Below are 24,145 nucleotides of genomic sequence, written 5' to 3' on the forward strand. Positions count from 1 at the left end.
CTGGCTTGACTTGAAAATCACTTGGGCGTCAGCCCCAGAGATTATGACTTAATTAGTTTGGAAGAGAATCAGGGATCCTTTTGTTTTTGGAAAATTCCTCCGGGATTCTAATGTCCACCCAGGTTTTGAACCACTCCACTAGACCAGGGGCTTCCTGACAGACTGTGTTATTCACATTGGTGTCCACATGCCGAGCACAAGGTGGGGCCCATGGTCAGAACTCAGTGAAACCTGCTAATGCTTATTAACAAATGAACCTGGTGGCCGTGTGTGTAATTCCTTCCTCCCTTGGTCAGTGGCTCCTAAAAGCAGATCTGCAGACCGACTGCAGCAGAATCACTTGGAGAACTTTAGAAAAATAGTAATTCTGGGTCTTTTCTTCAAAGATTCTGACGAATAAATGTATAGTAGTGCCAGGATCTGTAGAGAGCCCTCCAGGCTCTGGTTTGGGGCAGCCAAGTTTGGGCAACACTTGGTCAGCTTATCATGCTCATCTTTCCACACTCACCTTTAGCATCATCTACTCCAGGAAGCCTTCCTTGACTGCTCACTTCCCTTTCCCCACCGTCCCAGCTGCCCCACACCATGAGATGGACTAAGGGCCCCTCCTCTGTTGTCTCTCTTCCCTCCATGCTTCACACAGTGTCAGAGAGTCTGTTTACTTGTCTGGGTCTTCCAGACTCTCCTTCTGGCAGACTGTGACTTCTTCCTATATGGATACACTGTTCTTAGGACAGCGCCTAACACATGCTAGGCACCCAGCAAGGCTGAGCTAAAACCAAAGAAGACAGAGGAAGTGGAGGTGCTGCGTGGCCTCCATGTTTGCCCAGCTGCCCTTGTTGTGGTGACGTCCCCATACTATACCTTCAGCTCAGTCTTGAGCACATCTGTGTTCTATTTACTTAACCTTTCATCTCATCTGCAAATGTAGAGCTGGAACCCTCAACCCTTCCTCCTGTCTGTCTTGAGAATTAAGTAAGTTAATAATCTGTAAAGACTTGAATCAGTGCTTGGTAAATGGAAAGCACTAGGTAAGTGTTAACTCTTGTTGATGCTATTGCTACACCTTCCACTTTTGCACCCAGTTTTAAAGTGCCTCTGCTGGGCAGTCATCCTGTCTTGCTGCCTTCTATGCTGCATCCTCCTGGGCCGTGCACTGAACAGAAGTGACTCTCTCTCACCCGCTCCCTTACCATGTCCAGTCTCAAGCATTTAGAAGGTTAGAGGAGCCTCCAGCTCTTGCTTCCTTCCACTTTAATTGAAAATCAGTTTGCTTTTCAACAAACCGAAAGTCAGTGTGCAGCAAGGCATCGATATTTTCTTACATAGGGTTCAGGACCTCCAAACCTGCCCCTGCTGCTTCTTGCCAGAAGACAGGCTGAGTGCCAGGGGTGACTCCCCATGGAGCTCAGGCGGTGGCCCTTCTTTAGGTCTGGCTACAGGGAATAGCATGCGGCTGCACGACTCAGGCGGGAATCCTGGACGGCTTCTTGTGTGGCTAAGTGTATGAGTTTTTTACGGCCGCCAAATGAAGTTAGCACAGAGTGGCTTCCAACGGCAGAAATGTATTCTGTCACAGTTCTGGCAGCCGGACGCCTGCGGTCTAAGTGCTGCAGGGCTGTGCTCCCTCCGAAGGCTCGTGAGGGCGTCTTTCCTTGCCTGTTGCAGCTTCTGGAGGCTCCTGGTGTTCCTTGGCTGATAGACACATCACTCCAATCTCTGCCTCTCTCTGTGTCCAAACGTCCCTCTCCTTTCTCTTATGAAGATTTAGGCTCACCCTAAATCCACAGTGATTTCATCCCAAGGTCTCTAATTAATTACATCTACAAAGATCCTATTTGGAAATAAAGTCAGATTAGGAAGTACAGGTAGGCAAAAATTTGGGGAGACAAGCTTCAACCCACTCCACTAAGTATTCAGCAAAGGAAGAAAGATGTGTGTATTGTTTTTGAAATAAGGGCCAAGGTGAACTTCTCTGAGAAAGTTTGCTTATTTCTTAATGTCTGCCCCGTTCTGAAAGAGCTTGATGCGGTTCACAGCAAACACGCAGGGCAGAAGTGCCAAACCATGAGAACGCAAAGGCATAGGTCAATTAATAAATGGAGGAGGGAGGATCATGATATCCCACAATAGAAGCTGAGGAACCTCTGATTCTTGAGTCTCTTAGAAGGTAAAGTACAGGCAGACCACTGAGATTGCATCTCTCCCACCTTCAGTTAGGAGGGAGACAAGCTTTCCCTTGATCCTGAGAGTTTTCCCATGGGAACCCAGAATTTTAGGAAAACAGAGTCCTTCCTGAGACAAGTTCTCCTAGTGGCTCCCAGTAAAAGCTGAGGCACAGCGTTCATTTGTCTCATATAAAGGCAATTACAGCATGAGAGGGGAAGGCCTGCGTCAGGCGCATAGCTTTGTGATGCAAGGATAAAGTGCAGACAAGTTTAAAGGGTTAGTACTTAACAGAGATCCCTTGGGGTGGGGATGGGGTGGGGGTGGGGGTGAGCTGGTCCATTTATGGCCAGTTGCTGTGTTCACCACTTCACGAATATTGTCTCCACTCGGGCTCATCAATGCAGTTCAGGTGAGGTGCTAGGCCAGGGCACAGAGATGAGTCCAAAGTGTTTCCTGATCATGGGAGCCAGGGCCCGGCAGAGAGGCCAAGCAGCAGTTGCTGGGAGGGCGCGGGGCAGGAGCCGAGACGAGACAAATTATAGATGAGGTCATCAAGAAGTACTTGCTGAAATTTCTCCTTAGGACCTTCAACCTTCTGGCTGGAGCAGGTTTAAATTTTTATATTACCTGAACTCTGCTGGGCAAAAATAAATGTATTTCTTCTACATTTACATTTTGTTTTTACAGAAGCCCCCATTGTCTGGAATCAAAAACTTGTTGTGATCATGTTCCGGAACACGTAGCAGCCATCTTTGTGGTTTTTCTCAGACGTTTCAGACGTACGCTCTGTCAGTCTCACTATCTTCCCACCCCCAGTTACTTGACCCCCAGAACTGACGCTAGAACCAGAGTGTTGTTGCGGCCACCACATGCACTGCAGTGTCAGTGGAACAGCTGTCCTCCCTGTCGTCCCCTCTCTCTCTGCCTGGGGCATATGTCTCATCAGATCCCATGGCCCCTGGCTCCACGGTGTTACCCCTGAGATGTCAGTGAGTCTCCACTGTCTGCGGTGGCATCAGCTCTTCCTCAGCGGCTTGTGTGCCCGATTCCATGGCTGGGGTGCAGGCCCAGGGACTCTCATGCTCTCCACTCTGCTCTGGGGCCACCAGAAATGTGAGGGCTTCTTGCCCCCCTCACTCAAGGGCACATTCACGCCCCCATTACTGCTCCTTGCCTGCTGCATCTGGATGGCTCAGGGGCCACCTTCCTGGTACACGTGGGAAGTGTGGGGCACAGGTACTATCTATGCTGAGACCCCAGCTTAAAGAGGGAGTCTGCTCCTCTCACAGGGGCTTGGCCCGAGGCATCAGAAGGGCCAGCTCTTGCAAATTCACAGGGTAAGGTTAAAAAGTACACACTCTGGACTCAGGTTGATTGGGTTCAACTCTCAGCTCCATTTAGTAACTGTGGGGCTTCAGGCAGGTCACCAAAGAGGTCACTGAACCTCTCCTTATCTTAACTCCTTGTCTTCACCTAATCCATAGGTTTAAATGGAACAATATACATAAATATAAATAAATCTAAGTATATAAATATAAACACATATGTCTGTCTCATGCAGAACAAAGCCTAGCACATGACTATTAGGAATAGTATTAGAATTAGCATTATTCCATCTTCAGCTCTTTTCCCTTCCACCTCCCTCTCCCCTCCCAACTCAGAATCTCTCGCTTCTCCCTTGAGGTGGAAAAACCTCACTCTGGCTGTATTCCTCCTGCTTTCCCACCTACAGCCAGACTACAGCTTTTTTTTTTTTTAGTTTAAGGATTTATTTTCAGTGACCCCTGATGACAGTCCCCATCAAACTGACTTCATGTTCCATAGTCCAAATGGGGATGATTATGGGGTTAAGGTGTGTGTAGGGAGATGTGAGTTAAGTTCCCACCGTGCCCTCATTAGACAGTCCCCAGGAATCTGGGTGGGGAGGTCTGGGGAGAAGCCGTGCCCCAGTGGTGGCTGCATCTCTGTGTTTGCACCCCGTGTAGGACTCGGGAATCGACATCGGGGACATTACTGCAAGGAAGGCTCTGAGGAAGCAGCTGCAGTGCAAGACCTTCCGGTGGTACCTGGTCAGCGTGTACCCAGAGATGAGGATGTACTCAGACATCATCGCCTACGGGGTGGTAAGGAGCCAGTCCCTCGGAGTTCCATTCAGCCACAGGCAGAGAGCAAGCCCAGAGAGAGTCAGGGGAAAGGAGGGAAAGAGCCTCTCGGCCTCCCGAGTGGGCCTGCGGTAGACCTGTGGCTGAGAGGCTGGCTTCTAGAGCTGCACACAAGGCAGCCTTTGCTTTGGTTTGCACCAAACCTCTCCAGTCCCTTAGAAGAGGTGCTTAGACTCTCCTGAATAGTCCTAAGCAATTCAGCTCTGGCCCTAAACCTGCATATTCCACGTGATAAAACAAAAACCTGCAGTTAGGTTAAGTTCGCAAGCCCACATAACAAACGTTCCCCAAACGTGGGTGCCTAAGGTTCTCTCAACCAGCCTGCATGACTCTGCTCACCCAGAGCCTCCTGAGAGGCATCCTGGGAAACAGAACCTTTTTGAGTTTGCTGTGTTTTGAGGGATATTTTAGTAGTGCTTGTTGATTGGCACAGAGCAGTTCCCCCTGAGGGAGGCAGCCAGGTGGAGGGCAGAGCACAGGGCTTGGATCCAGGCAGACCTGGTTGTAGTCCTGATCAGGACACCTGCCCTGTGGGCCTCAGTGTGTTCATGTGGCAAAGGGGCAGGAGAAAGCATAAGGTATACACACGTGTGTAATATTTAAGGTTAAAGTACTTTGAACGTGATAAACTCTCTCATTTCTTCCAATATCCCCAGGACCATAGTATTCTTATGGCATTTTAAATGACACCTGATTAATTTGGGGGTATCTTACTTGATTTTTGCTGACTAAGCAAAATGTAAATTTTTTTCTACTGATAGTTAAGCCCTTAAGCCCTCAAAACTACCCCTGGGGCTACCTACCTCACCCCATGTTACAGATGAGGAAATAAGGAGGCAAAGTGACTCACCCATCTGTACACATGTAATCAGTAGTGACGCTGAGTGTAGAACATCAGCTTCTATCACTTCAGTTCCCCACTTTGGAGAGTGTCCCCTCAGACCTTTCTGATGTCCCAGGATGAAACGTTGAAGGGGAACTGAGGCCTCTTCCTTCACTGGCCTGTGGTCAGAATGGAGTTTAAGGCCTGTGTCAGCAGGAACATGATGGGCTCAGCCTCTGCCTGGGAGGCGACGGATCCTTGTGCAAGAATTGGCTGCAGTGTGCTCTGTGAGTGTGCTCTGTGGGCCTCCCCACTCTAACATCCTCGGATTCCAACGGAAACAGAGCCAAGATCCAGGAACCTCTCCTCCCTGGAGACCAGCCTGCGGGAAGGGGTCAATCCTCCCACAAGAGTCCCCATGGCGTGGTTGACATGTCCTCAGAGAATGGCCCAATGGCCTCTTGCCTCTTCACTTCTCAGGCTGGTATAATTGGAATGTCAGAAAACTCCTTATCTGGTGCTGCCCAGTAATTACCTGAGACTCAAGATCCTGTCATCACCATGGAAACGCATTGGCCTGTGAAGTGCCCATTAGCCCACGTGCCTCCCCAGCTCCATTCTGAGGACACAGTTGCTACTGGTGCCCCCACACTGCCATCCCAAGTTGTGTGTGCTGTTTGGCCATTGTTGGGGCCAGTTCAAAAAGGACAGGTAGGCTAATGTGGCTCCAGAGAAACTATTGGCCCCAAGCCTGTGAGCCAGGGCAAGCTTCTGGATTCATGTTCTCACCAAGCTGTCAGTTGTAACCAAACAATGTTAGCCAAATTCAGCCAAAGATGCAGGGAAAGCAGTAACAGTGGAGGTGTGTTCATGCGGCCATTGCAATTTTGGGTCTTGGCCAGAGGCATTCTTGTTTTCCACGCAAAAGAGTCCCCTCTTACGAACACATATAGCAGGTTGACCATGGAGCGTTCTCACCACCACACCCAGTCCCTGAGGCTGACGGAGGGCTCTGACCCTGTGTGGTTATCTGCCAGCCGCTGTTTAGGGCCCTGCCAGCCTCCCCACAGCTCCCACCTCCTCCACAGGCTCACCTCTGACATGAGCATAGACGTGCTTGATTTTCAGGGGCATAATGAACCCTCAGTGAGGGCAATAGGGTGAAGGCAGGCAAAGCAGGATGCTGCCGCAAGAGCAAGAGGATTTGCTGGGGCTGAAATGCTCTTCCTGGTGATTATTTTTATTCTGAAATAGAGAGACCAGATGTCTTCTCAGACACAGAGTTTCTTATTTTCCCTTCCAACCATGCCTAAGCCACCTTGCTCAGGTCAAATAACCCCCTGGGACTGTTAGTTGGGCCAGTGTCAAGTCTGTATAAACCAGTCCATTAATCCACTAATAGGCCCATCAGTGACTCCTGCAGGCTGCAGGCTGTGGACCTGTCGTGTGGGCATGGGTTTCCCCTGGATCATTGAGCTCCATGTCTGGGAGACAGAGTGGCTTTGGAGAGCTTCCAGCTCTGGTGCTGATAGTAGAGCTGGAGCAGCATCTGGAAACAGACATGCCTGGCTTCTGAACATTAGCTTTGCTACTTAATCACTGTGTAACCTCGACAATTTACAAAACCTTAAAGGTTCTAGTCATACCATTTCATGGGGCATCTTTCCCAGTCTCAGGATTGTCACCATTTACATGACAGAAAGACCCTGGACTTTGGAGACAGTCAGACTCTGGCTCTGTCAGTTGTCCAGCTATGATGCCATTCATTTGGGGTTGACATTCATTTGTTCATTTTATTCATTTACTCATTCATTCATTCCACATGTATTTACTGTCTACTATGTACCAGAGCTGGCCCATGAGAAAGACCGAGACCTAGTCTGCTGACTTACTAATAGAGGAGACAGGCAAGTGAAGAAGCAACCAGCATGCAGTGTGCTCAGTGCTACAGTAAGAGAAGCAGGGGTCCTGGCAAAGCATAGAGCAGTGGGTCCACACAGAGACTTGGATTAGGAAAGGCTTCCAAAGTGACAGAGAAGCTGAGAACCAAAGGAAGAGGAAGATTTAGTCAAGCAAGAGAAGGCCAAAGCAGAGTGCCCATGCAGTGACAATAAACAGCATTACAGACAGAGAGGTGAGGCGGAGCTTCTGACCATAGGCCCTCATCCTTGACAGAGATAATATTACCGACCCGGCTAGGTTATTTTGAGGATTAGGTGGGACAATGAATGTAATGTACTTTAGTGGTACCCGGCACATAGATGCAGTCACAAATGCTGGTTTCCATGAATGGCTTTCCGGAAGGTACAGCAGTAATAAGAGGAGCTAATGATTTTTGCACATTTGTCATTCACCAGGCCCTGAGCTAAACTCTTGGAGATATTGTTTCTCCTCAGCCTCATAACAATCCTATGAGGTTGGCACTCTTAACCTCTATTTGAAGGAGAAGAAAACAGACAAGAAGGAATTACGTTGCTTTATCCAAGACCACACAGCTGGAGCCAGGAGTCCATCCCAATCTCTCTTCCAACTGTGTCAATAGACCACTTGCTTAATGGGAGAGTGATGACACAGCCAAGGTGGGCTTCATCAGAGACCCCACCCATACCCTCACTCAGAGGCTGAGATCCCAGCAAGAACCAGGTCTGACATCAGGGGTCTCCAGGCCCTTCTCTTTGCAGGAGCAGTTAGCACATCTCACTAATGGTTACAGTGTCAGGCCTCGAATGTGCTACCCATCTTCGGGCTGCAGGAAAAGTCCAGGGTGTTTGAATGTGCTTCTCCCACACAGGCCAGCCAAGTAATTGGTTTATCATAGAGGATTTGCTACATAGATGCTTCTGGGGCCCTGCCTAGGGAGCTAGCACATGCTCATATTTCTTCGGAACCTCTGCACCACAAGTTTGAGATTGAGCTGCTATCACCTAGTAAAGGAAAGGAAGCTCAAGAGAAAAGAATTTGATTCTGTTCCTTGTTCACTGTCAAGAACAGGGTATGCATAGACCACACATGTCCCTCTGGCTGTCTGTTCTATTTCACATCCCTTAATTGGGGTCTCTGAGCCCCTGCCTCAGTCCTTCAGGACTATCAAAGCTCAGCCATGGCCCGTCGCTGGCTTTCCCCAACAGATGACTCACCTGTGGTCCATCGCCCTGGTATCCCCTGGATTTTGTTTTTTATCCTCACCGAGGACATTTTTTCATTGCTTCCAGAGAGAGAGGAAGGGAGAGGGAATCGATGTGAGAGAGAAGCATCAATTGGTTGTCTCCTGTACAGACCCAGCCACCTAGTTACATCTCCTCACTGGGAATTGAACCCACAGTCTCTCGGTTATGGGTCAATGCTCCAACCGAGCCACACTGGCCAGGGCCCCCTGGATTTCGACTTCCAGCCTCCTTGGTCTAAACAGAGTACTTTGATTGCTTAGGAAAGCTATTTAAGCTAGCTCAAGTGAAGGTGGGTAAAGATACCACAGACTCTCTGTGGACACAGGAACCCAAGTACAGCTTGACATGGGCACTCGAGCTGGGGAACCACTAAAACCACAGTAGGGGCAGGGTGATCTCTCTTGCCTCTCATTCTGTCCACCTCACGCTTCACCTCCTCCCTGATCACAGCTGAGTTTCTCTGCTTGCATGCAGCCCAACAGATCCCCCACCCCCAATCTAACTGGCCTTATCATTCTAGTGGCCATGACATTCGTTCTGGTGATTGTCTTATGCCTATAGGTGGGGGTAAGAATGACCTCTCTTCCCCTGCCCCCACGCTGGCCCTCTTCTCTCTTATTCACCTGCCAACCCCCCACTGTGGAAAACTCTCATCAACCGGGCCTCTCCTGGGGCCTAGCCAACCACTGCTAGATCTTTGGGAAGAAGAGAAGGCCTGGTCCCAGGCCCCCAAAACAGCTAGCATGTTGCTCACTTCCCCCAACCCTCACGAGCAAACACTTCTGTCTGCCCAGGCACCTCTGAAGGCCATCGTGCCACTCCTGTGGAAATGGCGAGGTGAAACGCCTAGCACTATCTCGTGTATGTGCGTGCACCTGTACCTTTTATTTTTACCTAGACTGACTCAGCTCCCCAGACCCAGCTTGCTGTTTAACGTGTGAATACTTCTCCTTCAAAGGGGCCGGTCTTAAACTTAGCACCTTTACACAAAGCAAAAGCTGGTGCTTGCTGGTTTCCATAGTATTCACGGGGCCTTGGGTTGATTGCGAAAATGGAGCCTGTCTCAGTGGAAAGCTTGTTTCTCCTGATTTAATGCATCTGTCTCTCTGTTCCTTCCCCTTTGGTATGGCCACGCCCGCTCCGGTGTTCAGCTGCAGAACTCCATGAAGACTGATTTGTGTCTTGATCAGGGCCCAGACACAGAGAACGTTCCCATCGTGTATATCTGCCATGGAATGACACCCCAGGTGAGTGCTCTGAGAGCTTCCGCCTGGGCGGGGCAGTGCGTGGCTGGTGTGGGGAAGGGTGGTTAAACTCTGTCACTACTCTGGGCCCAGGGGCCTCGGAGGCTTTTCATTAGGAAGTGTCATCATGAGACAAAAAGGAGAGTCCTGCCTGCCTGCCTTGCCTGGAAGGAGGTGGGGAGAGCAGATGCCAGGATGCCAGGATCTTCCAGTGTGGAGAGCAAGGAGGGTGGTGGTTTTCTGAAGAGAGCATCTGCCTCGTCTGGGGGCCCACGGGTAAACCACAGGCCTGGTTCTGGCAGCCATGCCCTTCCCTAGCAGGAAGAAACCCAGGTTGCCCCCAACTCCCTCATACCTGAGAGTCCTTTCAGAGTGCCAGTTCACAGCCTTCAGGCTCTGTCCTTCAGTGGATCGCAGCTGGGGCCCAAATTTATAGCCATAAGGCCCTTTCTAACATTATGACGTTCTCGTGGTGGAGACTGAAGAGCAGCTACCAGGGCGATAAGTTCTGCTAGAAACGCCATCCTATGCCCGCCCATCCATAGCCCCGGCTTCACATACTCAAAGAGGATGTCAAGGACACAGCAAGAGAAATGGTTTATTCAACCAAGTACGATGGACAATCATCGACCAAGAATGGCATAGACTAACCTGTTCTGACTTGACAACATTTTCGGAGTTTGCTTATCTTACCTTCAGAAGTGCACAATGATTTAAAAAAGGATATTTTAGTATAGAAGATACATATATTTATGCAATTACAAGTTAGTGTTTCAAAGAGTCATTACCTTCCTAAACACATAAATGAAGGATAGATACTGTGATGTGTGTTTCACCTGCTGTGCTGTGCTGGCACTTCCCAGCGATTGTCCACTGTTACCTCCACCACCTTGTTTGTTCTGGTGCTGAGCTGCTGTGACATCACTGACTGGCCGGTCACAGGTCAGCATATCACACTGTCCCCACACCACCTGGCATAGCAACTCATTCTTCAGTCTTACAACAGGGTGACTTTTGTGATGGATGCCTATTTTTAAGTAACCCTTGTATTGACATATAACATAGGGTACAGAAAATGGACAAATTAAAATGTATAGATTAATAAATTTTCAGAGCATACATACTCCTGTCACCAGCACCCAGATCAAGAAAAAGGGCACTGTTGCTTAATTTTGAATTTTACATAAATAGAATCATAGGGTATGCTTTCTTATGTTGGCTTCTTTCTTTCATCTGTATATTCGTAAAGTGCATCTACGCTGTTACATGTAGTCGTAATTTGTTCACTTTTATTACTGCGTAGTAACCCATTTTGTGAATGTACCATATTCACTATCTATTCTGTTGCTGATGGGCACGTGGGCTGTTGCTGGCTCAGGAGTACTGCAAATACTGCTGCTGTGATAATCTTTGTTCACGGCTCTGGATGCCCATATACACTCGTTTCTTTTGTGTTACACCTGGGAGTTGAGTCACTGAGTCGGGGGCTTGCCATGTGTTCACTTTCAGTGGACACTGCCTGTGTTAGTCTGCTAGGGCTGCTGTAACAAAATGCCACAGGCTGGGCGGCTTAAACAGAAATGTACTTTCTCATAGTTCGGCAGGCTGGGCAGTCTGAGATCAAAGCGCCAGCTGATTTGGTTCCGGGTGAGAACTCTCTTTCTGGCTTGTAGGTGGTCACCTTCTCAGTGTGTCCTCACATGGCAAAGGCAGAGAGAACGAGTGAGCTCTCTGGTGTGTCTTCTTAAAAGGACACTAACCCTATCAGATCAGGGCTCTACCCATGACTTCGTTTAACCTTACCTTGAAGATTTGGAAAATTCTCGGCCATATTGCAAAAACATGAGAAAGCTTGTTCTGAAGAGAACACTAGAAGTGTGACTAAACCACCATTTGACTACGAGATCATGGGTGGGACTCCCGGAATGAATCAGCCATCTCAGTGACAGAAGCCAGAAATAGAGATGGGACTATACCAGCAAAGACACTGCCAGTTTGAACTAAAGAGAAAGGGAGACAGGATGAAGGCAGGCTGTTGGATTCTTGGCGTCTCCAAGATGGGACCATAGAGCTATTCAGTTGTGAACAGGCCCTATTCCTGAAGAAAAGGGAAGAATGGTGCCGAAGGCAATTCGGAGATTGTCAGGGCTGCCACCCCCACCACAGGCCCGAAGGTAAGGCTGTTTCCTCAAAGGGTGGGCATGCCTCTTGGGTTTCAGTGGACCAGGATGACCCTGCAAGGTGCCTCTGGGTGGGGCCAAAGCAGCGAGAAGCGTGGGCAGGACCACCCCAGAGAGCCAAAGGGGCGGGGAGCCCTGTAGAGCCATAGGGGCGATGCTGCCACCGCACTGGGCTTGGAGGTCAGAGTGCTATGCGAAAGAGAATCATTCTTGAGCCTTAAGATCTCGTGGAATTTGCCTTGCTGGGTTTAGGACTTGGTTGGACCCATCAGCCCTTTCTCCCTTCTAGTTTCTCCCTTTTGGAATGTGCCTGTCCCATCATCATATTTTGGAAACACATAACTGGTTAGTTTACAGGTTCTTAGCTGAAGAGAAGTTTTGCCTCTAGATAAATCATACCTCGAATCTCATGCACGTCCGATTTAGAAGCTATTTGGACCTTAGACTTTAGAGTTGATGTTGGAATGAGCCAAAACTTTGGGGGCTGCTGGGATGAATGGAATATATTTTGCATGGGAGAAGGAAATGAATTTGGGGGGGTGAGGGAGCAGGAGCAGAATGCTATGGACTGAATTGTGTCACCGCAAAATTTATATGTGGAAGTGCTCGCTAATTCTGACTGTACTTGGAACAAGGAAGTGATTTAGGATATATACGGTCACAAAAGTAGGGCCCTGATCCTTTAGGATTGGTGTCCTTATTAGAAGGGACACCAGAGAGCTCTCTCTCTCTCTCTCTTTCAGCCATGTGAGGACACAGTAAGAAGGCAGACACAGCAAGCTAGGAGGAGAGCTCTCACCAGACACTAAATGGGCCAGCACTTTGATCTTGGACTTGCCAAAACCATATGAAAATAAATTTCTGCTGTTTAAGCCAACGCACCTGTGGTGTTTCATTGTGACAGCCAGAACCAATTAATAATACTTCAAACAGTTTTCCCAATTGGTTGTATCAATTTTTACTCCCACGAGCCATATATTAGAGTACTGGTTACTTTACAACCTTGCCAGCATTTGGTATTATCTGTTATTTAAAATTTTAGGCATTGTAGTGGGTGTGTAGTGGTATCACACTGTGATTTTAATTTGCATTTCTCTGATTGTTAATGCAGTTGGGCACCTAAATTTTCAGCTCAGAACATCCTACCTTGTTCTCAAGTGTGGCCAGTAGTTTGGCCTTCTGGTAAATTTTAATACTTAGGATCCAGGAGACGAATGGTGAACCTGCTTTTAACAACTCTGTGTGGAAATCTGCAGAGCTGGCGCTTACCTGGCCCATTGGACAAATGTTGCTGTTTCCCCTGTGGCATGGTGGGTGTCTGCCTGAGCAGAGGCTGCCGGCTGCGGGCGGTTCAGTGTGGGACGGTCTGCGTTATGGTTAGGAGCGTGGGTCTAGAGCCAGATTGTCTGAATTCAAATGTCAGCTTTAACACTTTTTAGTTGTATAACCTTGGGCAAGTTTTCAAATCTGGGTCCGTTTTCTTCTTCGTAAAATTTGGATTAATAATGGTATATACCATAAAGCCTGTTGTAAAGATTTAGTACCTGAAAGCATTTAAAATAGCGCCTGGCATATAGTAAGTACTCAGTGAATGTTAGCCATTGGTATTGCTATAATGACAATAATAATAGAGCTCATTTAGCCTTGCTCAATGTAAATACCCTCAAGGTTTTAGCTCCAAACCACAGTAAACTGACTTTCCTTGGCCTCATGTTCCATGTTCCATGGGTTTCTTCCCTGGTCAAAGCCTACCTATAGATTGGCATCCCTGAGTTGCTATGGCAGCAAAAATACAGCAGAGTAGGGGAATCAGGAACAGGACATCAGGAAGCCTAAGTCCTAGGCTTGATCTTGCAGCACACTTGTGATGTCCCTTAACTGTCTCTGGGACTTTATTTTGTTTCAGTCTTTTATTGAGGTATAATTTTACTATAAAGTGCACAGTGTACAGCTCAATGAATTTCTGTGTTTGTAGACACTGCACAGTTACCACCCACATGAAGCCCTCATCCCACCGAGGCTCCTCCTTCCTCCTCTTGGTCAGTACCTCTACCCAGAGCCAACAATTCTAATCTCCAGTGCCACTGCTTGGTTTCATTTGGGCCTGTCTTTGTATCTGCAAATGAGGGAGCTGGACTGGCCATCTCCATGCCCAGCTCTGCCAGCTCTGATGACCTGCTTACCTTGAATTCTTTTGTTTTGAATTCACTCAGCCTGGGAATCTGTGAGTTTGTCCTGTGCTTGCCAGGAACACCGGGAGCTGTCTTCCCTTGAAGCTTTGTAAGTCAGCTTCTTGATGTGAGCTATAGCAAGTCTTAAAGACTGGTACCCCTCCCCATTCCTGAAAGCCACAGCACCCTCATGTGCCTGGGCTACACAGGGAACACTGGGTCCTGTTGCTCTCTCCCACCAGGCCCACAGCTGAGGTGCACAGCTGTCACTGCCCAGAGGAGAGGTTGCTTTAAACCAGCCTCAGACCGGACACACTTCCCAGAACAGGGCAGTGTAAGAACTCTGCTCCGACAGGAACTTGTTGAATCTGTCCTGCCCAGTGAGCTGGGAAAGCCAAAGAGGACTGGTCATCCTGGAGATGGGTTATGTGTTCCTGGCCAGAGTTCCTCTACCCCTATATTGTTTCCTAGGACAGCTGCAACAAAGGACCACAGACTGGATGGCTTGATCAACAGAAGGTTATTGTATCGCAGTGCTGGAGGCTAGATGTCCAAGATCAAGGCCTGAGTAGGGTCGTGCTCCCTCTAGAGGCGCTAAGGAAGGATGGGTTCCCTCTCTGAGCTCCTGGTAGCTCCTCGGCTTGTGGCATCATCACTCCAGCTTCACATGGTGTTGTTCTCCCTGTGCACATGTCTGTCCAAATTCATCCCCTTCATAAGGATGCCAGCCATATTGGGTTAGGAGCTCACCCTACACCAATCTGACCTCATCCTAACTCAACAACCCTGCAACAACCCTGTTTCCAAATAAGGTCACATTTGGAGGTACTGGGGTTTAGGACTTCAACACAGGAATTTTTGAGGTACACAATTCAATGCACAGCACCCCCCAGAGGAGAAGAATGTGACTGGAAATCTGACCTTCATGCCTTGGCTGGAAAGTGCTTCACATGACTTCCTCTCAAGTCTTTGGCCAGAGTGGGTCACATGGTCCTGCCTAACTGTGGAGCATGTGGGAAGTTAGAGTTTTCTGCATACACAGGAAGCCTGGTCACTGCCACTCAGGCTTTGGATGGTTTCTAAATCAGTCCCACCTCTGACAAGTAAGAAAACCAGGAAATGGCCTCTGGGGATGTGAACTGACCTGCCTGAGGTCACGCCACAAGCTACTGGCAAAGGCAGGGCTAGGAAGGATGCCTATATTTTGACTTCCAGTTTCTCCTCCAGTTTTACTCATTAAACATATGATAGCTTGTCTTTCACGAAGTCCTCATGTTTTAGAAAGTTTCACTTTCCCTGACAAAGTGATTTGGTCTAAGGGTAGGAATTTTTTTTTTTCTTTTCCCCCCTACAGCAACTTAATACATGGCTGACCACAGGGCCCTAAGACATTAGGGACCCAAAGACACCTTGGCCCACAAAGTGAGGCTGGGTTCTCATTTGCGTGTAAAGCCTTTGAGAAATTTTGTTTAAATTTCGTTTAAAAAGTTCATTCTGATATGGTTGTGATATGCCCAGGTCTCAGGGAAAGCCCTGGGTAGGAGAAAGCATACTGTAACTAACCAAATTAGTGAGGGGAAGCTGCGGGGAAGCATGCTAATTAATTAATGAGTAAACATAACCATTTTATTTAAATTAGCAGCAAATTTCAAGCAATTCTCAAAATAACTGAGAATATTAGTCCTAATTAGTGTAACAGCTTGGAAAATTCCTTCTGCTGGGAAAAATACAACAATAGGGTCTCCCCCAGACTCCGTACTTATTCAGTCAGTCACTCATTCACTCACTCATTCATTCATTTGCTCATTCACGAAACACGCGTTGAGTAGTATTTTAAGCCAAGTGTTATGACAGACAAAGGCAGCCTTGCCCAGGTCCCTGAGCTGGCGGAGTCCCAATCTAGAGAGGGAGGCAGGCACTTATTAATAGATCATTACAGTTCATATAATGCAACCGCTTGCAACCTATTGCCCCAAACGGCCTTCTCATTAGCCCATCAAAGGAGAGACTACAGGACAGGACAGTGTCTAGGGACTCCTCTCATTCTTTCTGCCTAAATCTCCCAGACTATAAAAGACCCAGGGAAAAAATTCCTATGGGAAGGTAAATTCGTGGCTGTAGAAGAAGGAAGATAAAAGAGACCTTAATTCCTTCTAAAGCTTTTGAAATACTGAAGCTGCCACATTTATGCTTCAGGAAGTGCCTTTTGACTCAAGGTATAAAGATTAGAGTTGAGTTGAAAGAAGTGTTCTATTTTTACCCAGAGCTGAATCCCCATGTTAGATCAGGTAGTGTGTTTAATAAAAGTAAGGAAAGTGTGGAATTGTAATGGACTTTGGTACCGTTGCTTCTTGGAATTTCTTTATCATTTGTGAAAGTTCTTATTTGGCTATACATCTATATATACAGAGAGAGAGAGATGAATGAACAAATGTGCTTATTTCTCCGTATGCTACTTCTCTAGAAACTGCCAATCACACCTGGGGTCACAGTGATGCTGTCACACACACCCCCCCCCCCACCCCCGCTTGGCAGTTACCCAGTGGCAGTGCGTGGAATGTTAGAGGCCTCTCGTGGATTGTGCTGGAACCCCCAGATCTTTCCAGTTACATCTCAAGGACAAGTGAAAAGGACAAATGAATTTTGTGGGCCAAGAATTTAAACCATCAGCCCCTTTTCTGTGAACTTTGAGAGATATCTCCACTTCTCTGTAATTTTTCCTTCTAAATAAATTAGAGTGCCAGGCACTGATTGGCTGTGAGGTTTTGTAAAACTTCCCTGGGTTTGCCCTCGGCTCTGATGGGATGAAATCATGCCCTCCACCACTCCTTGTGTGTAGCTGTATTGCCCAGGGGCCGCTGATGAATGGCAGTGCAGGGCCCTGACTGCGTTACAGTTTGAAGGGAGCCTCAACCAGCCCTGCAAATGTGGCTGGTCCCTCCTGCCCTGCATTATCTTGGGGCCTAGTCCTGGTAGAATTATTTGGATCTCTTTGTTTATTGGCCTCTGAGCTGTAGCCTCGCATCATTCTGGGGGCCATGGTTCCTGGAGGATGCACAGGGAGTGGTGCCTCTGGGCGGTGCGGTGGGCCAGCCCTGCGATGGCCCTGTTCTCTGCACTCCCTCTGGGTAGCCACCCCTCAGCTGTTCCCTGTGGCTATTCCATGTCCACAGTGCAGGCTGGTTGTCTTGAGAGGGTAGTTCTTGCTGCAGAGGACCCAGGGCAGTGACAATGCACTCACAAGCTTGGGGTCAGGCAAGGCTGGGATCTAGCGCTAGTTCTGCCCATACCACATAGGTGATCGGGGCAAGTGGCTTCATCTCACTAATGCCCAGTGACGCTTTCATCTGTGGGTGCAGGACAGCAACAAACACTGAATTACTGTGAGGGCGCTGATGGTCTGTATGCGACAACACTTAGCCCAGACATCATGGTAGGTGTTCCTATGTCACGCCGAAGGGCAGCCTCTCCCAGGGTGAACAAGGGGCATACTTGAGGCTGGGACGAGTAGGGCTGACCACCTGCACTCATGCTGCCCCTTTCCCGACCCAGGATGCCCAGGGCTGAAGTGGACCCCTTCATCCTTACAGCCCTCGGAGGCATCCATGGAGACCAGGTGCCCACTGCAGCCACGCTCAGGAGCTCCTCTCTGTCTGCTCCTCAGTAACTGATGAGTGAGCGAGTTGTTTCATTACTGAAGCCTGCAGTCGCGCTCCCTCCCCGCAGCCCCATCGAAAGGACGTGATCTAGCCTGCGCTGGGCCTGCAGGCTGCTTGGGTGCGAACCCCAGCTCCGCCGCATCTTAGCTGTGTCACCCGGGACAGAATACTTCATTTCTCTTTACCTTAAATATCTAATTTAAAACAAAATGTACTTAATAGTAAATGTTACTTAACTATGTTATTTTTTGTTGACTAATATACATTATGTTTATATATGTGTGTTTATATGTAATTATCATATCAGTCTCTCCAGACCTTCCATATGTCAGTTCACTTCATCTTAAAACCACTTTGCCAGCTCATTCCCACTTTAAAGATGCTGGCTCAAAGACACAAAGATGTACCCAAGTCCCCACTCCTAAGACGAGGTGGAGGCAGACCCACGGTGCTTAGAACATGGGGGTAGGTGTAATTGCGTCACACCGAGAGCATCCTCTCCTGGGTGAGGAAGGAGCTCGAGGCTGGCAAAGGTGCTCTCTCTCCCAGCACTGCCTCCTTCAGAGTCTGCCTGCTCCCATGGGGCAGGGCTCCCTCTCCATCACCCTGCTTTTGGAAAGCACCCCATTTCCACATCCCTTTTGGTCACTGCACATGGAGCAGAGCTGGTGGCCCTGGTGCATCAGCTCAGCGTGGGGTGCAGGTGCCCAGGAAGGGTGTGGATGGGTGTGCTGGGCACACAGATGTGGCTGCCGCAGTGGTGAGCTCTTTTGCAGAGTGACGGTGAACTTGGGGCTGCCCCCCTAGCTTTTTTAGCTTCAGTGCTAAAAAAGGAGCCGCCTGATTTGTTATTCATTCCACATGATATGTTCTTCATGTCCAAACTCTTCAATTAGAGTGCTAAACAGTGAGTTTTGCATGACTTTTATTAAGCTCCCACAGGCTGGGAAGAAGCAGTCATTAGCAGCACCACAGTGGGCCAACGCTGAGGGAAGTGGTTCCGGCTCACTACCCAGAGGGAGGCTGAGCCTCCCGCGCTGCACCCGCCATTCTCTTCAGCGCGTTGCTCCTCAGCCCTCTGTGGACATGGGAGCAGGTCCCTGAGCCAGCGTCAGAGGAGCTGAGTTTAGATCTTGTGTTGGCCCTGCTCTCTCTGACAAGGCCCTCCACCTGTTTGGGCCTCAGCTTCCTGGTCGGGAAAACGCCATGGGTGTGGAGGTTTAAATAAAGTAATGAACCCCTATGTGCCTAGCACCAAAACTGGCACAGAACTGGGCTCAGTGACGTTAGTTTCTTGTTCTAATCAGGCAAGTCTCTCAACATTTTTTGAGAGCTTGCTAGTCTGCCCACAGATAATAATACTAACAACAGCTTACATTTAAGCGTCTTTCTCTGCATGTATAATCTCAGTGAATACTCTCAGCAGCCCTGGGAAGTAGGTTCTGCTGTCACCCACTTGTACAGGGGAGAAAACTGGGCCTCGGGGCACAAAGTTACCACGTGGGAGGGCCTGGCTGCGGACTGCAGAGCCAGTGCTCAGGGCCGTGACTCAGGACTGCCTTCCTGGGTTCATTCAGTATGTGGCCTCTGCTCCCAGGACATTCTCTGGACACGAGACAGAACAGTGAGCCTCCCCACTGGGGTGTGACGAAGCTTGGCCCCTGGGAGGTGTCAGAGCACACTTGCTGGGGGAGAAAAGGCTGCAGTGAGAGGTCAGGGGAGGGAGTAGCTGATTTATCCAACCTCCGGCATGCTCTTCTTCTTAGGATGTGAAGGAAGACTGAGTCTAATTTGCAGTTTTCTCCCTGGAAGATCTGGTGGCAGGGCCCTGAGGCTGGGTTGAAGGAGATTTGAAAATGCCCCCCCACTGACACTGCCCAGCCCATGCACCCTGGGCTGGGACACAGGACACAGCGGGCCAGCTCTCTCAGCTCTCTAACTCACGAGGCCAGTCTGCATGTGCTTCTTGCCTTCGGGGCCCCCTTTCCCCCCAGGAACTGGGGCAACCATCTCCCCATTAGAATACATCTAGTCTCAGCATTGCAGGACCACTGCATCAGATCCAAAGCCCCCCAATTTCCCCACTTCCCTCACTTCTTATCCTTCAGGTTTCAGCCTGAGACCACTTCCTGACCACCCCATCTACCGTGCTCTCACCCGTTATCCTCAAGTCTCTGCACCTGATCTCTGCATCACAGCTCTTGGACTGTATGCATAAATGTAATCGTACTCACAGTTGCTGGCTATACGTGAATTTATTTCCTCGTTAATGATGGTCTCTCTTCACCACTAGATCTTAAGTTCCCTGAGAGCAGGCCTTTTGCTTTGTTGCCCAGCACACTGCCTGGCTAGGAGTAGGCGCTCATGCACCTCTGGTTGGTAAATGGATCTGTTCATCAAGCTGGTGAGTTTTTGAGTAAATGAAGGGAGTTTCCTAACAAAGACATGGTAGCAATCTGCTCAGACACACTGGCTTTGCTATTTAATAGGCTCAACCCAGAGCCTGATTTCCCATCTGTAAAATGGAGTAAAAACCATCCATCAGATAGAGCAGGGGGGTCAAACTCATGTTCACCCGGGGCCACATCAGCCTCACTGTTGCCTTTAAAGGGCCAAAGGTAATTTTAGGACTGTATAAATGTAAGTGCTCCTTAACAGTTAAGTGAGAGCTCGGTGCTGCCACCAGGCAGAAGCAAGGTGCCGGCCTGGATAAAACAAGGTGCAGGGCCAGATTTAGCCCACGGGCCTTGTGTTTGCCACCTGTGTGATAGAGGTTTTGTGAGGATTAAGTAGAGGGATACACAGGGTTCTTAGCCCTATGCCTGGCACACAGTAAGTCCTCAACCAATATGTTGAGATTGCTCTTACTTTTATTAGTGGTGTTAGTTATTATTAGTCAAGGTGAGGTCTAGTGGGACCTATACCTCTTCCTTTAGTCCTGATATCTTTTTCCTGGAGACTCAGGGATGGGAGTTTGGGAGATGCGCCCTGTTCCTCTGGGATGGAAGCCAGATCCTGGCCATTTGCTTGATTGATGAGGGCCAGCCACTGTGTGCATCTGGGCAGGAATGGGTGACGCCTCCTTCCATCGAGGCCTCTCCTGCCACCAAGGCTTGCTGGCACACAGAAGCTGGCCTGCCTTTTCATTTGACTCAACGCCCAGGTAAGAGAAAGTCCCCAGGCCCCAGGGCTCTCCTAATGGCAGGGCCACATTGACTGATACTGCCTCCCACACCTACCTTGGAGCTTTCTGTAACTCACTCTCCACTCCAGACCAGACGGCCTTGAAGAACTGCATCCAGGAAAGCCCAGGACAAGAGCAGTGAGCCAGCGACAGAGGATAAGTTGTAAGCATTCTGCCTCTGGACGGGGTCCGCTCTTGAATAGCATAGGTACAACACGCCCCACCCCCACCCGGGGACTTCCTCTTTTATCAAATTGGAGCAGAAAGTGGGGGAGTTTCCTCATAGTCTGTGTGAGTGCTCTGCTGCCCTTTGCACAAAGTACAGACCCTCAAGTAGTGGGCGGCATTATTCACTGCCCCTTGCTGCTGTTTCTCAGTAGGGCGTCAGTGGCATTTTGGGCGGGGCAGTTCTTCCTTGTGTGGGACTGCCCTACTCAGTGCGGGGTGTTTCCCCTCCCTGGGCCCTGACCAGCAGCAGTGTCAATGTGGGGCCCAGACATCCCCGAGCATTTCCAAAGGGGCCCTGGAGGAGGTGGTACCACCCCTAGCTGAGAATGTGACAAAGAAGGAGCATAAGAAACTGGCTGTGGGATTTGGGAATGGTTGGTGGCACTGAGTGAGGACATCTGAATGGTGTTTATATCAGGGCAGCTTAAGGATGTGCTTGTTTATTTCAAGAAAGTTCCTGAGTAGATGTGTTTAGAATATATCACGGGCATAAAGGGATTCTTAGATGTGATTCCCAGCTAACTGCATTGTCCCACACTGCCTTTGTCCCAGCTGCTTCTCCTGAAATCTGTTTCTTGCTGCGCATTAGTCCTGCCAGCATAGAGCTTTAGCGGGGTCCTTGAGGTTAGCACTGTGCTGTACTGGATGTGTTAGCAGAGCTGGGCCCTCTAAATCAATCACCAGGATGGCTTTATTTTTTTTTCTTGCTCAGACATACATTATTAAATGCACGAACGTGCCCGCGCGTGCGTGTGCGTGGTGGGGGAGGTTGGCTCAGGAGGAAGGGCACGCTTAAAAAAGAAAATTTTATAGCATTTTTCTCTGCAGGAAAAAGGACTTGCTGGTCTTAATTCTTGTAGAGCTGGGCTACAGAACACATTTACATCTCTGCAGTATCTTTAGCTCCTTGGAATATTCTGGGCCGTTCAGAAGCCACTCAATCACATTGGCCTGGGGTATTATAGGTGCTCAGTAAATGCATGTTGAGTAAAGGAATGAGTAAACTCATGGAAAATTAAAGCCTTTTACGTGATGCTAACAAAATGGACTGGGCCCGTGTTCACTCTCTCAGTCCCTCTGGGGGCTTTAGGGTGGCAAGTTTCGCCCTGACACCTGATCCTGGAAATGGGGACAGTTGATGCCACAGGAGCGTTTCGTCCCCCGTGGCATATGTGGGGGTTGTGGAATGTCCGGGAGGACGTGGTAGCAAGAGCACCTTTGTCCAGGGAAGTGAGTGAGGAGGTGGAGTCAACGAATGTAGACTCCTCCTCTCCGGAGGTCACCACGAAGGGATAGGGAAAGGGGCCACCAGAAGGGGTGTGGTGTTGAGAGAAAGTATGTGTCCTGATTTGATTTTGAAGGAAAGCATGTTTTGAACTGAGAGAAAGAAGTCAGTAGAGAAGCAGGCCAAATGATGCAGAGGGAATGGAGCAACAGTCTGGGAGTGGGGACAGGGCAAGGACAGGAGAGGATGGGGTCCAAGGCCAGTGGGTGTGGCCCTGGACTGCAAGAGATGACCTTCTGCCTCTGCGGCCTGAGGGCAGGATGGAGGGAGGTTCAAAAGGAACCTCCAGGCTGTCTTGCAGGTAAAGCCAGAAGGATCTGGTTTTGATAGAGTGTGGAGAATCTTTAGGAAGCCTGCTAAGGGGAATTGGCTCATGGCCAAGCAGGCTGGAGGTGTAGGGGGAGCCCAGTTAAAGGTGAAGACCAGGAAGCTGTGCTGGGTCTTTTGCCCAGTTCCGTGATTTTCTTGCTTAGCACCCAGCATCCAGGGAATAGGTGTGGAGAAGCTGAACAAGGCTGTGGAAGTGAGATTTACAGGGCATCAAAGGCAGAAAGAATAAGGAATTACAGACTTGAAGCTGCTGGCAAGAGGGTGGTTGAAGGAATTTGGGGGCAGCCTTTCTAAGGACATGGAGATTCCAGGAGGAGATGAAAGTATGGGAGGAAAGGAATAAAGGTTATTATTCCAAAGTTCTCCGTTAGGTTGATGAGCAAGCGTTTGGGAAGTAAGGGAGTGAGCCATCAAGCTTACTAGGTAGTTGGGTGAAAGTAGAGAACAGAGGATGATAAGATTTCAGGGGTGCAGCAGTCCCAAGCACTGAGAGCCAGGGTCTGGGTGTGAGTGGCTAAGGTGGAATGCAAGTGACTCTCCCTGGAATAGAGGCCACGGTGCAGGTTGATTCATTCATTGTCTGAGACCCTGAAGTATTGCCCAGTGGAACGTAGAGGAAGCTGTGAGCCTGATGCTGACGACCTTGATGGACGAGGCAGAGTGCCCGGGACACACTTGGGTGAGAAGAGCAAGGGGGCAGAGGGTGGTGGTGTCTGCCATTGGAGGCTTAAGGAAGAGATTTTTAAAAATGTAATCCTTATTTTATTTTTTCCATTACCATTTAGTCCCCTTATACCCCCACCCCCGCAGCAACCACTGCACTGTTGTCCGTGTCCACAAGTCCTTTTTCCTTTTTACTCAATCAGGAGAAAATATTTTTATACGGGGATGGTGAAGCTGAGGTATAGTAGGGGTGATGAAGGGAGAGGAGAGCGTCAGCTCCAATCTGTGTCCCTGATGGTAATAGCATGCAAAAGTGGCACTATCCCCTAGGAAGAGCCATTTTGGTAGGGACAGGAGGAGTCCCTTTTGGTTAGAAAGGGCTGTACTTGCCCTGGCTGGTGTGGCTCAGTGGATTGAGTGCCAGCCTGCAAACCAAGGGGTTGCCAGTTCGATTCCCAGTCAGGGCACATGCTTGGGTTGTAGGCCAGGTCCCCAGTAGGGGGCATGGAAAAGGCAACCACACATTGATGATTCTCTCTCTCTCTCTCTCTCCCCCCATTCCTTCCCCTCTCTCTAAAAATAAATAAATAAAATATTTAAAGAAGAAGAAGAAAGGACTGTCCTTGAAAGATACCGCAACTTTGATAGGCAGTTTCAGAAGACTCATGAGGGAGGGCAAAGAAGCCAGGGGAAGAGCAGCCTGTCAGAAGTTTAGAGAGAACGAGAAAGCCTCATAAAGACAACAAAAATTAAATTTTATGTACACACTTAGGCCCCATGGGAACTAGGAGGTTGCAGGGAAAGGGATGGCAGAATCAGTTCGGGGGAACACATCTCTGTACTGTGGCTGCTGCAGTCACCCTTGGACCCCAGCTTTTGT

General features: G+C 49.1%; 1 protein-coding gene across 4 annotated transcripts in view; it reads left to right on the forward strand.

Moving 5' to 3' along the window:
- The window catches only part of GALNT18 (polypeptide N-acetylgalactosaminyltransferase 18), a 325,400-nt gene that overhangs the window by 272,807 nt on the left and 28,448 nt on the right, over nt 1-24,145 (forward strand). For 2 of the 4 annotated variants that reach the window (XM_024558783.3, XM_045194103.3), the window contains exons 8-9: nt 4,155-4,292; nt 9,473-9,568. In XM_024558783.3, coding sequence (XP_024414551.2) covers nt 4,155-4,292; nt 9,473-9,568 — 234 coding nt within the window. Of the gene's footprint in view, nt 1-4,154; nt 4,293-9,472; nt 9,569-9,658; nt 11,570-12,488; nt 12,650-24,145 lie in introns of those variants that run through there. The other 2 variants (XM_045194102.3, XM_071221435.1) reach the window with 2 other exon arrangements.

This window comes from Desmodus rotundus, chromosome 5, assembly GCF_022682495.2.
Source record: "Desmodus rotundus isolate HL8 chromosome 5, HLdesRot8A.1, whole genome shotgun sequence".
Lineage (NCBI taxonomy): Eukaryota > Metazoa > Chordata > Mammalia > Chiroptera > Phyllostomidae > Desmodus > Desmodus rotundus.